Source organism: Phyllostomus discolor, chromosome 1 (assembly GCF_004126475.2).
Source record: "Phyllostomus discolor isolate MPI-MPIP mPhyDis1 chromosome 1, mPhyDis1.pri.v3, whole genome shotgun sequence".
Lineage (NCBI taxonomy): Eukaryota > Metazoa > Chordata > Mammalia > Chiroptera > Phyllostomidae > Phyllostomus > Phyllostomus discolor.
In genome coordinates, this window is record NC_040903.2 from 174,304,351 (window position 1) to 174,320,243 (window position 15,893).

Sequence of the window (15,893 nt, forward strand, 5' to 3'; positions counted from 1 at the left end):
TTATTAAATTGTTCCTCTGTAAAGGTGGGTTCTAGTCTTTCCCTATTACAAACAATACCACAACAAAAACCTGTGCACATAACCTCCCACGTCTGTGGGCGCATACCTGCAGAATAAATGCCCGGAGGGAGATGTATTGGGTCGTGTGGCACGTACCCTCGCACTTCCTGTGCATGTTGCTCACTCTATCACACAGACTGTATCACACAGACTGTATCACACAGACTGTATCACAGCTGACTGTATCAGTTTACACTCATGCCAGTAATGTGTGGTGGTGCCTGTTTCCCCACGGCGGCTTTGTCAACAACGCATTGGGCAAAACCTCTGAATCTATGCCAGTCTGATGAGTGAAGGATTTTGTCTCTCTGTAGGATTAATTTTCATTCCCCTTAAGAGCCATCTGCCTTCCCTTTTCCATCCAGTGTCTGTTCGTATCCTTTGACCATTTTTCTCTTGGATTATTTTTTATTTTGTAATGATTTGTAGGAGCCTGCTGAAGGCCATCCATGTTGTTTTCCATTTTGGACTATTATGGATAAACCCGCTATGAACATGCACGTACGGGTTTTTGTGTGGACATGAGTTTTCACTCCTTTGGGATAAAGGCCAAGAATGTCATTGCTGGGTCCTATGGTAACACATGTTTAGGTTTACAGACAGCCCCGTAACTGTTTGTGCAGAGAGGCTGCACCATTTCCCATTCCCACCAGCGATGTCTGAGGGACCCAGTTTCTCCACGTCCTTGTCAACGTGTTCTCGCTGTTTTATTTCTTTTTCATTTTAACGATTCTGATAGGTGTGTGGTGACATCTCATTGTGGTTTCGCCTGCACTTCCCTAATGGCTAACGATGTGGAACATTTTTTCGTGTGCTTGTTTGACATGTGAGTATCCTCTTCAGTGAGATGTCCAGTCACGTCTTTGCCCACTTTCTAATTTTTCATTACTGTAGAGTTTTAAGGAGTTCATTGTATGTTCTAGAACTAGCCTTCGTAAGCTACGTGATTGGCAAATATCTTCTCTTGATCTGTAGCTTGTCTTTTCATCCTCTTAACAAGATCTTTAGCAGAGTAAAAAATCTGTAATTTGATGAGGTCCAATTTATCAATATTTTCCTTCTGTGGGTCATATTTTTGGTGTCAACTCTTAAGAACCCTGCTTAGTCCTAGATCCTGAAGTTTTCCTCCTATGTTTTTGTCTACAAGTTTTAGAGTTTTACATTTAAGTCAGTAGTCTATTTTGAGTTAATTTTGTATAAGGTGTGAGGCTTCAGTCAAAGGAAGCTCTTACTTGTTTATTTGTTTATTTGTTCACTCATTTTGCCTGCAGAAGGCCAGCTGCTCCAGCACCGCTTGTTGCAATGGCTGTCCAGCCTCCGGCACCGAGCTGCTTTTGCGCTTCTGTCAGAATCAATTGGCCATATTTGTGTGGGTCTCCCGCCTTTTCTTAGCATACTATTCTCACTGTTTTTCAGTTAAAAAAAAAAAAAGATTATATTTATTTATTTATTTATTTTTAGAGAGAGGGGAAGGGAGGGATAAAGAGAGGAGGAAAAACACTGATGTGCAAGAGAAACATCAATTGGCTGCCTCTCGTATGCCCCTCCCTCAACCAGGGACCAAACCCGAAATCCAGGCTTGTGCCCTGACTGGGAATCGAACTGGCGACCTTTCAACTTGTGAGACAACATGCAACCCACTGAGCCACAGCAGTCAGGGCACAGTGCTGCAGTTCTTAGTACTCTTTTTATATTAGAATATATTTAGTTTTATCTAAAAGTTGCAGAGGTAATGCAGAGGGTTCTCATATCCCACATCCAGCTCCCCTATTCGTACCACCTGACGTTGGTATGGCGTGTTTGTTACAATGAATGAACCAATGCCCACCCATTGTTATTAATGTGAATCCATACTTTTTCAGATTCCTTAGTTCCTACTTACAGTCGTTTTCTGTTACAGGATCCCAGGCAGAGTAACACGTTCCATTTAATTGTCCTGTCTTCTCGGGCTCCTCTTGGCTGTGCTCGTCTCTCTGACTTGCATTGTTTTTGATGACTGTGACCGTTTTGAGTAGTACTTAGGTGTTTTATAGACTGCTTCCCACCCGGGACCTGTCTGATGTTTTCCTTCCTCATGATTTGATGGGGTGACGGGTTTTTAAGAGGAAGAGCACAGAGGCGAGGACTCATGTGCGTCACACCAGGCGAGGGCACGTGCTGTCACTGCCGATGCCGCCCTGATCGTCTGGCCGAGGGCGTGTTTGTCAGGTGTCTCTGTTATGAGGTTTCTTTTTCCCCTTCCCATACTGCACTTTTTGAAAGGAAGTCACCATGCGAAGTCCACATGTAAGGAAGGGGGAGTTTTATGGTCCACCTCCTTGAGGGCAAAATAGCTACATAAATTGTTTGGGATTCTTCTGAGTGGGAGATTTGTTTATTCACCTCCATTTACTTATTTATTCAGTTGGTCATTTATTTATATCAGTATGGACTAATATTATTTCATACTTTGCATTATAATCCAGTGTTACTCAATTTTGTTGCTCAGATTATTTCAGCTCTGACCCTTCCCGTTGGCTCCTATGTTCCCTGACCCAGCTGCGTCATTGGGATTTTTTAAAATAGACTTTACTTTTGGAGCAGGTTCAGGTTCACAGCAAAACTGAGCAGAAGGTAGAGATTTCGCATATGCTCCCTCCCCTGATGTATTCAGAGCCTCCCTTCTTATCCACACCACCCACTAGAGGGCTACATTTATTACAATTATGTAGGTGTTTTTATCTTCTATATGATTTTATTTATTTATATTTTTAAACTGGTTGGACACCACAACCTCTTTTTTTTTAAAGATTTTATTTATTTATTTTTAGAGAGGGAAGGGAGAGAGAAAGAGAGAGAGAAAGAAACATCAATGTGCGGTTGCTGGGGGCTGTGGCCTGCAACCCAGGAATGTGCCCTGACTGGGAATTGAACCTGCGATGCTTTGGTTCGCAGCCCGCGAACCATCCACTGAGCTACGCCAGTCAGGGCTTATCTTCTATATGATTTTTAAAATTAATTCTATTAGGGCTTTTTAGGGGAGTGGATTTTAACTATTTCAACCAGTCTATGTTAAAACAATCACATTGCCTACAGATAACAGTATCATTAAAATCTTTTTTTTCCAATATTTATAAACCTTTCTCCCCTGTCTTAAGATAGCAATGGCAATAGTGGGCATTCTTGTTGTGGTGTGTGTATGTTCTGTTTTGTAACCTTTCTGTACTCGCTGTGTGATGGTGATTTTCCATAGCAGTGTAGATCTATACTATCAATCTTACTGGCTTTGTACTGTTGCATAGTAAGTGTGTCAAGGTATCACCTAGAGAGGGGGACGCTGTGGCACAATCTCCCCTTTGTCATGCTGTCAGTGGTCACAGGGGACCACAACGGAGGGAGTATTCCAGCTTTGGAGGGAGATCACAGCTGGCTCTCTCCTTCATTTCTTTCATATATGAGTAGGTATCAGACGCCTACCTAGGTGCTGTGGGTAGGAAGTTCAATAGCACAAGGTCTCTATTAGCTGTGCCCTTTTGGCAAGTTGTGTACATTTTCTGAACCTCAGTGTTTCCATGTGTAAGGTGAAAGTACTAATAAGAATGCCATCCCTCTATGCTTTCTAGGTTCATGTGTGGGTTCAATGAGACATTAGAGAACATTAAGGTGTTGTTGCTAGAAGGGACCTTAGCACTTGCCAGGTGGAGAGTGGCAGAGAAGGGAAATGACTTGCCCAAAGTCACACAGTGAGTTCCCGGCATAGAAAAGTCTCAAACTTGGGTCTTCGGTCCCCAGCCACCTTGAGGTTCAGTGTTTGGACCCCAGGGATTCAGGCTTTGGGGCTATAAATGCCTCAGGGCACCCACCAAACCTAGAAGCACCGTTACTGCCCCAGCACCCACCTGAGGCACGGCAGTCTTGGGAGGGACCCAGCCATTGATCCTTGTCTCCCCCGCACTGCAGCAGGGAGCCTCGCCGATGCACCTTGCCGTGAGGCACAACTTCCCCGCGCTGGTTCAGCTCCTCGTCGATGCCGGCAGTGACCTGGACGCCACGGACAATGTAAGTGGCTGCAGAAACCGCTGGGTTCCCGTGGAGCCTCTGAGTACCCGCCTAGGCTGGCAGCACCTGGCTGCAATCTGCCAGCATGACCCAGCACTGAGGAACTGCTTTTGTAGGTTGTAAAAAGCTGTTTGAATATTTGTTGAAGGTATCATCACTTTTATCACCATTCTCCTATTTTGAGTATTCTGATTATTTCCTAGTTTTTGCCATGAAATATATAACACTGCAGTTAACACCTCCCTCTATTCAACCTTTTCCTTTCACTGATTTTCCCCCCTTAGGGGGAATTCCAGGGCAGGGGTGCCTGGGGCAGTCTTGTGCAATAACTAGAGAAATCCCCGACCCCACAACCCACCTCCTAGCCACGTGGTCCTCAGTGCCTGCACGCACAGCCTCCCGCAGCTGGAAGTGATTTGGCAGCAGATAGTGTATAACGTTAAAATGGCCAGTTTTCTCACGTCTGAGAATTGAGCTTCGAGAAACATATTAAGAGCTCATGCCCCAAGATATTCATTGCAGCACTGGTTATCAGTCTTCAGTCTGAAATGGCCCCAACTACTTAATAATAGAGAAATGGTTAGGTAAGTTACCTACTGACATAGACTGTCATGGGGCTATTGAAAATGTTGTTAATCAACATTTATAATGTGTGTAAAGTGTTGTTAGGTAGGAAAATAGGTACAAAAGGTATATATGTACAAATATGTAAAACCAAAGCCAACAAACTAAGAACATTCTGCATTAAAAAAAAAAGACTAGAAGAAATGTTGTTACAGAGGTTGACTTAAGTGGGCTAGTGAGTAGTACTTCTTTGTTCTTTTTGTTTTTACCAACTTTTCTCTGACACCATGTTTATGATTAAACCCAGTGTACCCTCCCTCGTGACTTCTTGGAGAAGCTTTGTCAGGGCCCCACACTCCGTGCCTGTCCTGGCGTGAAGCCGCAGGCCGCTTCTACACGCTCTCCTGTTTCCCTGTCCCCTTGGCTTCTTTCCCAGAGGCAGCAGACACCCCTCCACCTTGCCGCGGAGCACGCCTGGCAGGACATAGCGGAGATGCTCCTGGTTGCGGGGGTCAACTTGAACCTGAGAGATAAGGTACCTCTGCTCACAGCCAGCCACCCTTTTAAGCTTTCAAGGCTCCCTCCTTGCCAGAGACCCTGCTGCAAATGCTGTCTGATCTCAGAGTGTTCAAGGCCTCCCCTATATTGTATACCACCTCATATGCAGCCTCCTCCAGGAAGCCTTCCTACTCCTCTACCACTTCCCCCTGCCCCTTCTGAGTGCCCTCCGCACTGGGCCCCCCGCCTTTCCTGGTGTAGGGCTTGAATATGGATGTCTTCTGTTTCATGGCTCCATCAGACTCAGAGCACCTGTGTCACTTGGTGGGGAGGGGGAAGCTGCTCAGAACATTGTGCCTCTGGGGTGATGACCTCCTCAGTGGCTGGAGGTCTGAGAAGAGTGAAGGTTTAGTACGAGGCTTGAGGGGAAGGGTGTTTGCCCATGTGGCCCAGCATGGCCAGCCCTTGGGATGGTGTGAGGAGGGTGAGGGGCAGGACTAGGCTCTGAGGCTAGAGCTGGGAGGGGCTCCCTGCCTTAAGCCAGGCCCCAGGTCAGCTGGCCCAACTGGCAGAGGAACTTCCCATCTTTGCACAGGTCCCAGGGGTTGGTTAGGTCAGCACTGTGCGGGAGGTCTGGATCAAAGGGCTGGGAGCCTGGGGGAGGTGGGCAGGTGCACCACCGTGAGCCCAAGCCTCTTCTCTGAGCTCCAGTTTCATCTGAGAAATGGGGCTGGAAACACCTATTTCACAGGTAATGTTGAAGAGTTATGCAGGCTGAGTTTCATAAATTCTAAAGAACGCAGGAGGTGGACACAGAAGATGGTGGCTGGAATTATTTTTTCCTAAAGATTTTATTTATTTTTAGACAGAGGGGGAGGGAGAAAGAGGGAGGGGAACATCAATGTGTGGCTGCCTCTCGCTCACCCCCTACTGGGGACTTGGCCCACAACCCAGGCATGTGCCCTAATCTGGGAATCGAACCTGTGACCCTTTGGTTCACAGGTCAGCACTCAATCCACTGAGCCACACCAGCCAGGGCTGGAATTACTGTTACTGCCTTATTCTACCTGTGACTTTTCCACCTCCCTTGTCAGGACCAGAAAGCCTTTCTACTCTCTGGTGTAGATGTCTGGAAACTGCTTTTCCTGGGCAGCCAGGTTGGTAGTCACTGCTAGAGGCAACTTGACACCTCTCTGGTGAAAACTCCAGCTTCCCTTCTCGCTCCTCACTTGCAGCAAGGGAAAACTGCTCTGGCAGTGGCCGCCCGCAGCAACCACGTCGTCCTGGTGGACATGATCATAAAAGCCGACCGCCTCTACAAGTGGGAGAAGGTACTGAGACCCTCCCTACCCTTGGTCTCTCCTTGTAGGAAAGGCAGCGACCTTGGCTCCGGGCGGAGCTGGCTTTGACTGACTCAGGGGCCCCTCAGGTTCCACCGAGGTTGTTGGTGAGGGTCTGGAGATGGGGGGCATCCAAACCACACCAAAACAAGCCTGACTGAGGTCCACGCCCATGTGGAGAGATTTGTGGACACTGCTATTGTCCCTGGTTGATGGATGAATACAGGTATGCATGCGCATGGGGGGAAAGAGGTGGCCAGCTGGTGCCAGCTCACTGCCCCCTCCTGGCTATTGGAATTACTGCTGGGGGCGTTGTATTCGGGGAACTTTCTGAGCCCAGAAGGGAAGTGTGCTGGGAGTGGTTAGTTACCCTGCTGTGGAACTGGGAGGGAAGAGTGGCCAGTGTGAGGCCATGCGTTTGCTGTTCTAGTGGTCAGCGAATGGGGTGGGGTAGGGAGTTTTGTGGGTCTTTGAGTTTTTTTTTCATACAGAGGAAATAATTTTTTGCATTTACTTCAGTTTTAAAAATTAATACTAATTTAAAAAATTTTTAATTTATTACAAATTTAAAAACTGATTTTTTAAACTTTTAAATTAACTTTATAAGTCTTAGTATTCTATTTATACAACCTAGTAAATTTTAACAGTCACGTTAAAAGAAGGCTTTCGATTAGCATTTGGTCCCATGTATAAATTTAGTTAATTAAAATACCATAAACATTTTAAACCGAATGAATAAATTTAATAGATTTTCTTTTTAAGTACTTCACATGCATCCTCAATTTTAAAATTATCCTAGTAAATCCGGTTAATTAAACTTATAAATAAAGTGAATTTCAAATATCTTAAATATTCCAATATTGTTTATAAATTTAGTAAGCTTCTCTACACCTCTAAAATAAAGCAATCTCTTCTAAAATCAGTGGGTGGACAACCAATGTCAAGAGGAATCGTGGGATATACTTGTTCACTGACATGCAAGATTCTCACACACATCACAACCTCTTCACAATAGATGACACCTTAATGTAACACCAAGATGTTCATACCAAAGATTTGATGAAATGATGCATTCCTGTGCTTAATTCTAAACTGCCTCCGTCTTTGAAAGTTCTCAACACTAGGGCAGAGGTGCAGTTAGAATCACGAATTCCCTCTCCTTACCCTCAGGCCAGTTCAAGAATCTCTGGCCTGGGGACCAAGCATCACTGGTTCTAAAAGACCCTGGATGAGCCCAATGCACAGAGGCAGCCGAGCACACGGCACTTGGGAACTGGTCTTTACCCCCCAGGTGAGAGGCAAGCTCACGAGCCATCACCTTGTGGGTGACTGGCCAGACACTTGACCAGGACGTAACATGCAGGCACCAGGGTGATTTTTCTCACCGTGAGCTTTTGAACAACCAGAACTCTGCATCCACTTTCTTTAGAGGGGCTTCCTGGGGCTTTCGTAGGCACAGTTTATGCCATTACATAATTCTTTTGTAACCTCTCATTTTATTACCTGCTTTGCATTAAAAAAAAATCCATAATCCTACCCTTTAGTACTTGTTGGGATTTGTCAAGTCCAGTGCCTGGTTCTTGGCTTGCTTGGTTTTAGCTATAACTGCTGAGTCACTCTACTGATACCTGTGCTATATAAAAGCACAGAGAAAAGAGAAGAACTGGGAAGCCTTCCTGGAAGAGGTGGCATTTGGGGGGGGTCTTTGGACTGTGGCAATGGAGTGGGGGGACAGAGAGGTGAGGAAAGGAATTCTGGATGGAGGAACAGTGTGAGCAGCTTGGAGTCCAGAGGTCATGGCAAGGCATTGAGGCAGAAACCAGAGTAGCGGACACTAAGCCCCAGGCCGGTAATGACATCCCGGTCCAGGATCATCAGGGAGAGCCTGGCAGAGACTTCCCCCCAGATTGCCACTTTTGGGATCTGCCCCACAGGACCACCTCTCACTCAGGGACCCTGGTGATCCCTCTGGGAAGAGTCTGACCTTTAAGCAGGACCATCGGCAGGAAACACAGCAGCTTCGCTCTGTGCTGTGGCGACTGGCCTCCAGGTACCTGCGGCCGCAGGAGTGGAAGAAGCTCGCGTATTGCTGGGAGTTCACTGAGGCCCACGTCCACGCCATCGAGCAACAGTGGACAGGTACCTCCTTGCCTCGGCAGCTCAGAGCAGCCAGCAGGCGGAGGGGTAGGGGCGCTTGGGGTGTGTTCAGTTTTCTGTGCTTCTGGGGGAAAAGCCTGTGCAACCCACAGTCTGGCCACATGAAGCCACATGCCATTTCCAGCCCACCATGTGATTTTTCACTCCTCCAGGCCTTTGCACAGGTGTGCCTTCTGCCTTTCCCTCCCCACTGACCTGTGAACTTCACCTTCTTCATGAATCAGCTGGAGCCGATTACTGTCGTTCATACAGGAAATGAAGGCACTCCCCATAAAAAGAGGAGCTTCCATTGCTACTATTACCTAACATTGATTTGGAGATTTTGGCCTTGGTACTGCAGCATGATACAGAATTGGAAATGAGAGCAAATACTGGAAAGGAAGAGAGAGATTTGTTAATTTCAGGTGCTATAATTATATACACAGGAAGTCCAGAAGAATCAGCTGAAAAACTCTTAGACTAAAATAAGTCAATGAAATGGCTAAATATATGATAAAATATACAACATAGTATTCCTATGTACCATTAATAAGTGGGCAAAATATATAGAGGTATTTTTCAAAAGAGATTACATTTTCATTAGCATGTGTTTATAGAAAGGGATATGGCGGACATATGAATAAAACGATAAAAATGAGTTAAACCATGAAAGAAGACTTGGATCAGTAGAAGGACATTTTGTATTCCTGGCTAGAAAGTGGCATGTAGAGAGAATGATTTTTCCCAAATTAGATGAAATCTTTGATCCAGTTTTAATCAAATGAATATAGGAGGTTTTTGAAACTTGACTAAAAGATTCTGCAGTTTACATGAAAGAATAAACAGGGAATGTATTAGTGTATATTTGGGGGGAAAAAAGTGAAGAGAGTCTAACCCAAACAAACTCAAGCATTTATAAAGCTGAAATATAGGGCCGGCCAAAAAGTCCATTACGTTGTGTTTTTTTTTTCTGTAAAATAAAAGACACATTTTTCATTTTCACCAATAACTTTATTGATTTGGGTGTTCTGAGTATGTCAGCTATCTCCTGCTATTGGCTTCTAGTGGGTAGAGCCCAGGGGTGCTGCTGGACATCTTCCAGTGCATAAGATAGCCCCACAGTGAAGAGTTATTTGACCAAAATGTCAATAGTACCAAGAAACTTCACAAACCATTTCTGACACATTTGATCAGTCGCAGCAGCTTCTCTGTATACCACATAAATCTTTTTTTGTGTTTCAGTTGCATTTTACTTTTCTTGAAATATTAAAGCAAAACATGCTGAAAATGTGGATTTTCTTCCATCTTCAATATTAAAATGATTGCACCAAAATTCACTGATTTTTGATAAGCTTTTTTTAATGCATGCTAATATGACAGCTATCACAATACAGTCTAACAAAATTGTTTCAAATGAAGTTAAGACAGTTAAGCACTGCTAGAGCCATTGAAAAGAAAAAGACTTTTTGGCCAAACCAATAATTAATATAGAGAGAAAACGGATACAAAAACATGTAAACCAATTAGTGGAATACAGCCAGGTGTCTGAAAGTAAACTCTATTACAGATAAGAACTTTCACGGATGATAAAGGAACACCAGGGGCAAAGGCTAGTGAATGAATAGGATGAATGAGACTGCCACGCCAAGGACAGCAGCGTGAGGAAGTGCATGCTGAGGGCCCCCAGAGGGCCAGAAGGTCAGAGGACACAGTGAAAGGACGGACCTGGACCCCATGGCTGTGTCCGCCATTGCTGTGCCCGAGTGTGGGTGTCCCCAGCTGGGGATCCCCAGCTGGGAGAGCAGACCTAGTTACAGAGTTTAATAACAAGTGAACACCACCAGCAGCACTGAAGAGTGTGAACACTTGTTTTCCAAACACGGTTCTGCGTCGGCATCACCTGGGAAGCATTAACACCCATTCAGTGCCTAGGCTATGCCCAGACCCAAGGTTTTCGGAATTTCAAGGGTGGCGAGGAAAGATCCAGGTGTTAGTAGTTTTCAAAGCTTCCCAGGTGTTCCCAATGGGCACTTCTGGGCACAAACCCCTGGTGCAGGGGAAAGAACATGGCCAACCCTGTCCCTGACTGGGCAGTCTTTTCGTCTGTAGAACAGGGCCACTAGCATGCCAGGCAGATTGTCCTGAGCAGCCAAAGATGAAGCATGCGGTAATGAGCATCACGGTCCCAAAACGAGAGCCAATCATTTCTCTCTTAGAAGTGACACCAACAGCAGGCATGGCAGATGCTCAGGAGAAAGTCTGGGTGTGGGGTTCAAGGGCCCCCAACACAAAACCTCCATCCCACCCCATCTGAGACTGCTCCGCCCCTCCCGTCCCCAGCTCTGGGCTGAACTCTGCTAGAGCTCATAGGGCCTGGCGTTCAGGAGGCAGTACAGGGCAGTGTAGACACTGCAGAGACCTGGCTCATGCTAAGTGGGCCAGGTTGGCTCTTTCTTTCTCTTTCTCCTTTATGGTCCTCAGGCACCAAGAGCTACCAGGAGCATGGCCATCGGATGCTGCTCATCTGGCTGCACGGTGTGGCCACAGCGGGTGAGAACCCCAGCAAAGCGCTCTTTGAGGGCCTCGTGGCCATTGGCAGGAGGGACCTGGCTGGTAAGAGCACCCTTTGCCCAGCCCCTGCTCAGGGCAGAGCTGGGCCCCAGGGTCCCGGCTGCATGGCCCCCACTGGAATGCAGCAGGTCCTCCCAAGGGTTGTGCAAACCACAGTGCCGGGGTGCCAGCTCTGAACCTCCCGGACTCCTGGTCCCAGACTTGCCTCTTTCTGGAACTCAGGCAGAGCCGGGGCAAATCACAGTGCCTCCTGGCCCTGGTTTCCCCATCCAGGCAAAGAGGGTCCTGGCCCAGGTGACCCTTGTGGCATTCATAGCCCCAAAGCCAAGGACACTACCATTTCTCCCTCTCCAGGCCTCTATACTTTGATTTTTCTTTCAGTTTGGAATAAAGCTGAAATAGCCTGCAAAGTTCTTTTTCACAAACATTAAGACACACGGGCCAGAACTGGCTCAGTATGAGTTGAACCAGTCAGATCTCAAAGTTTCCAAGGCCATCACAACTTTTGAAGTCTAGCTATTAAACAAAAGAAGGAAATAAATGAATTTTGTAAGTGAAAAAAAAGGAAAGAAAGAAAATAATTGTCAATCCCAAAGCCTGGTTTGTATGCAAGGCATCCCACGGAACCATCAGGCAAGATGATGAAAGGTTCTAGTATTAGTCCCTCCTGAAAAACAGGGCCAACTCAGGAGGGCAAAGCCTGAACCACCCCAATATTTGCTGGCATAGTGTTCATGGGCAGCTGCAGGATGGGTGTCAGGCAGTCGCCAGTGGTGATAAAGGCTACATTAGTCGTGTGGCAATGAGGAAAAACATCGACAGCAAGTTGTGGAGGGGAGAAGGAAAGCCCAGGCACACTGGCTACTTCACAGCTGCCACAGGCAAGACAGAAAAAGTCACTGCACAGCGGAGGAATTGGGTATAACATTTTCTTTTTTCCAGGTGTTAAATAATATTGCTGCTGCTGCTTTTAACACAAATTCTGGCAGCCAATTAAGCCCTAAAACCAGCCCTGGGAAGCAGAGTTTGGGCAACGTGAGGCAATAGGAGGCTTGTCTTTTGCAGAGAACATCAGGAAGGAAGTGAGCTCAGACCCGAGCACCCCCAGGAAGTGTGCAGCCATGTGACCCGACGGGCCTGACCTTCAGGAGCCTGGGGCCTCAGAGCAGGGGCCACTGAACAGAAGACAAGCACCATTTAAGGGCTTCAGAACGAAAACCACTGATAACAAGTTAACAAACCTCCTGCTGCTTTCACCGAACCACACAGTCAGGCAGGGCCTGTCTCAGGTTTTGCTGGTAATCCCTTCTCACAGGCATGGTTCTTTGCATCTCTCAGCTCACTTCACCTCCATCATCTCAGATCCTCGCAGGGTGCAAGGGGCGTCTTTTCAGAGAGGACAGGGGTCAGGCTAGACAACCAGCCAATCAGGTGGTGAGGTCAGGTGCCAAACCCAGCATTGCCGTCTCCCCAGCCTGGCGAAGGGCTCCATCCATCACTTACAAAACGGACCTCCCTTCACTCGTTCCCTGGCCTTTACGAATGCGTGCTCCCTCCACAGCTGCGTCTGTCCCCAAGGCTGTCCATGCACTGGGACAGTTCCAAGAGGCGCACACTCTCATTCTTGCCCTCTTGTTTTAAAATTTTTTTAAAGTTTACAACTTTTTTTTTGAAATCATTTCAGACTTACAAAAATGTTGCAGAAATAATATGAAGAATGTCCAAACGCCCTTCACAATGCAGCTTCCCCAAGCATTAACATGTTACATAACCAGATCATAATTTCCACAACCGGGAAGGGGACACACACGATACTGTTAGCTTCTCTTCAGACCTTATTCAAGTGTCATCAGTCGAGCCACGCATGTCCTTTTCCTGGACCAGGACCCCGTTCAGGATCACACCCAGCATTTAGTTCTCATTCTCCCTTTTCCAGCCCCCCACGAAGCCTCGCTTTCTGAAGAGGCTCTACTCAACCCAGCTTTCCGCGGTGATGGGCCAATGCTGTGCACTCACGGGGGTCCAACCTTCAAGTGTCTCTGTGCCACACTGGAAGAACTGTCTTGGGTCACATGTTAAATATATTGTGACACGTAATCACCAAAAAAAAATCTCACAATGTTTTAGGTAAATTTACAATTTTGTGTTGGGCGGCCTGGGCAGCATGTAGCCCGAGAGCTGCAGGTTGGACACCCCTGGGACTTGCCACTGACTAGCTAGCTACCTGTGGCTATTGAGCACTTGAAATGTGGCAAGTGAGACTGAAGAACTGAGTTTTAAATTTTATTTAATTTTAATTATTTGACATTTTAATAGGCACCTGTGCAAGTGTCAGCCATATGGAATAGCACGGGCTGGTCTGGTGGTTCAGTTTTAGGTGACAGGCAAGCACAGGTGTTGTGCAGGTCAGCCACACCGATCTGAGCACGTGGTTCCAGGGAAATGTGACTTTGGAAGCTTTGCGGCTTCACTGCATGTAGAAAGCAGAAAGCATCTGCACTGGAAACCTGGAAGTCCTGCCTGCAAGCTCTCTCTGTACTATTGGAGCTCTCTTGCATGTGGTACAGCTGGCTGTGGCTGGCAGGGGAGCCCATTTCTTGAGAAACTCCCCACAAAGTTATGCATTGGGCCTGAGTCCTGGGAAACAGGGAGAACAAAAACTGTTAGAGGTCAAAGGGGTTTCAGTTCTCACGCATGGCTGTGGGAGTTCACAATGGTGCAATCCTCTGAAAGGCAACGTGGTGTTCATTACTTACAAAGTTACAGATACACTTACTCCTTGACCCAGCAATCCTGAGCCTAAGAATTTATCCTACAGATAAGCCTGTAAACAGGTACTAAAACTAATGCAGGTTAACCCAGGGGAAACTGAGCCACGGAGAGGGGTATATGGGAACTCTGTATTATCTGCTATTGTTTTAGCTCTTAAAAAAATAAAGTCTATTGATAAAACACATGAACTAAAACTTTTGAAAAGAGAGGCTTTGAAACAAGCCCATTTTACAGGCAGTAACCCGATGCTCTGAGAGATGTGTCCGAGGTCTACAGTTCAGAGTTGGCCTCAGAATGCCCCCCAAACCCCACATAACACGCGGCCTCCGGGCCCTGTGGAGCCCGCTCTTCTGCACGTGCTGTGTTGAGGTATAGGAAACCCTCCTCTTCCATCTTCCGTTTGGGAAAGGTATTTTGTACCATATGGGACTTAGAACATTTATCTGGATGAATTTTGCACAATGAATTTTGTATTTTTTGAGATAAAAATAACAAGTTCTTAAATAAAATTGAAATGTTGAAAAAGCTCTCAAATTCAATACTCGTTTCTTTTGTTTGGGAGATCTAGGGCAAAATTTCAAACCCGACACGCTATTGTGGATTGGTTCTATGTAACCACAGCTGTTACAATTCGAGACCAGCAGTCAATACTGGCCGTCTGCATGCCAGGCTGTCTGCTGGGAGCCGGGGAGCACCGTGGAGTAGCCCACAGTTCCTGCCCCCTGGAAGCTGGTGGTCTGGGCAGCACAGGGGCTCGGACACCAATAACGGAATATAATGTGGTTGGTGCTATGATGGGTGTATGCAGACAACTATGGGATTTATTCTTCCTTGGAGAAGGTAAGGGGCAGGAAGGTGAGGCTCACAGAGAAGATAGAAGTGGGCAAACAAAGCACGTTCCAAGCAAAAAGTAGTCTATGCAATGGCACGGGGGTGTGGAGCTGTATCTGTTTGGGGAATGGTGTGGCTGGAACACCGGAAGCAATGACGGAGGGGGAGAGATGAACTGGAGGGGAAGGAGGGCTGTGAGGGGCCTGGAGGGGCAGAGGGCAGGCCTGCTCAGCCCTCTGTGAGACTATTCCAGTGGGCACTACGCGTCCCAGAGGTCCCTGCTCTCTGTCAGCCTGTGCCCGGTTGGGCCTGTGTCGCAGATGCCCAATCCATCTTCCTTTCACAACTTTCCTTCCTTTGATCCTCAATAAACGTCTTGCACCCAAAGTTTCATGTCAGCATCTGCTTCAGTCCGATACATGCCGGAGGGTGGGGATGTGGGGGTGGGGGTCCAAGGCAGCTGAGTTTCTAGCTGGGAAATCTGAGGAACCATGATGCTAGGAACTGAGAAGATGGGGTTTGGGAGAGAAAGGGAGGGTTTGAGCAATGGGGACAAGTGTGGCTTTTGCCAGTAGAGTCTGGGGTGCCTGTTAAAGGCTGACCTAATAGGTAGACCTGAATAGGTGCTCAGGGCCAGCACTCACAGTCCGCCAGGGCCAGAAATGGCAGTGGTCAGGCTGTAGAGCCAGGGAGCAGTTAAAGCTGGCAGGGGGCATGACTCACAAAGGGAGAACAGGAAAAGAAAGTGGAGGGCGGTCCTGGTCCAATTGCTGCACCAGGTGAGGGGAGGGGCTGCTTGCTGATCACACGCAGCAGAGTGGCCTTGCCCGCAGGAGTTCCTGTTTTGTTGGGAAGTCAAGACACACACAGTGAAACTGCGGCAGCCTCAAGGAAGATCCAGTGCTAACAGATAGAAATGGCAAGCCCTGCCTTCGTGGTTTACCAACTGCATCCATAATTCCCACAGTTGTCAAGCACAAGGCAGTCAGAGAAGACACTGCGGCCTTTGTGGAACCATCACTGGCTTGAAGACCCAGTGTGGCATGCCAGCCCCAGTCCTTGCCTCGGGGCGCCGAGCTTTCT

The 15,893-nt window shown here is 47.1% G+C and overlaps 1 protein-coding gene across 1 annotated transcript in view; it reads left to right on the forward strand.

The window, feature by feature from the left end:
- Positions 1–14,997, forward strand: part of ANKDD1A (ankyrin repeat and death domain containing 1A) — a 40,727-nt gene extending 25,730 nt beyond the window's left edge. Inside the window, exons 10-15 of the mRNA XM_028507723.2 lie at positions 4,000–4,098; positions 5,099–5,197; positions 6,396–6,491; positions 8,435–8,639; positions 11,118–11,249; positions 12,273–14,997. Coding sequence (XP_028363524.1) covers positions 4,000–4,098; positions 5,099–5,197; positions 6,396–6,491; positions 8,435–8,639; positions 11,118–11,249; positions 12,273–12,334 — 693 coding nt within the window. The 3' untranslated portion in view covers positions 12,335–14,997. The remainder of the gene's footprint in view (positions 1–3,999; positions 4,099–5,098; positions 5,198–6,395; positions 6,492–8,434; positions 8,640–11,117; positions 11,250–12,272) is intronic.
- Positions 14,998–15,893: the final 896 nt, after the last annotated feature.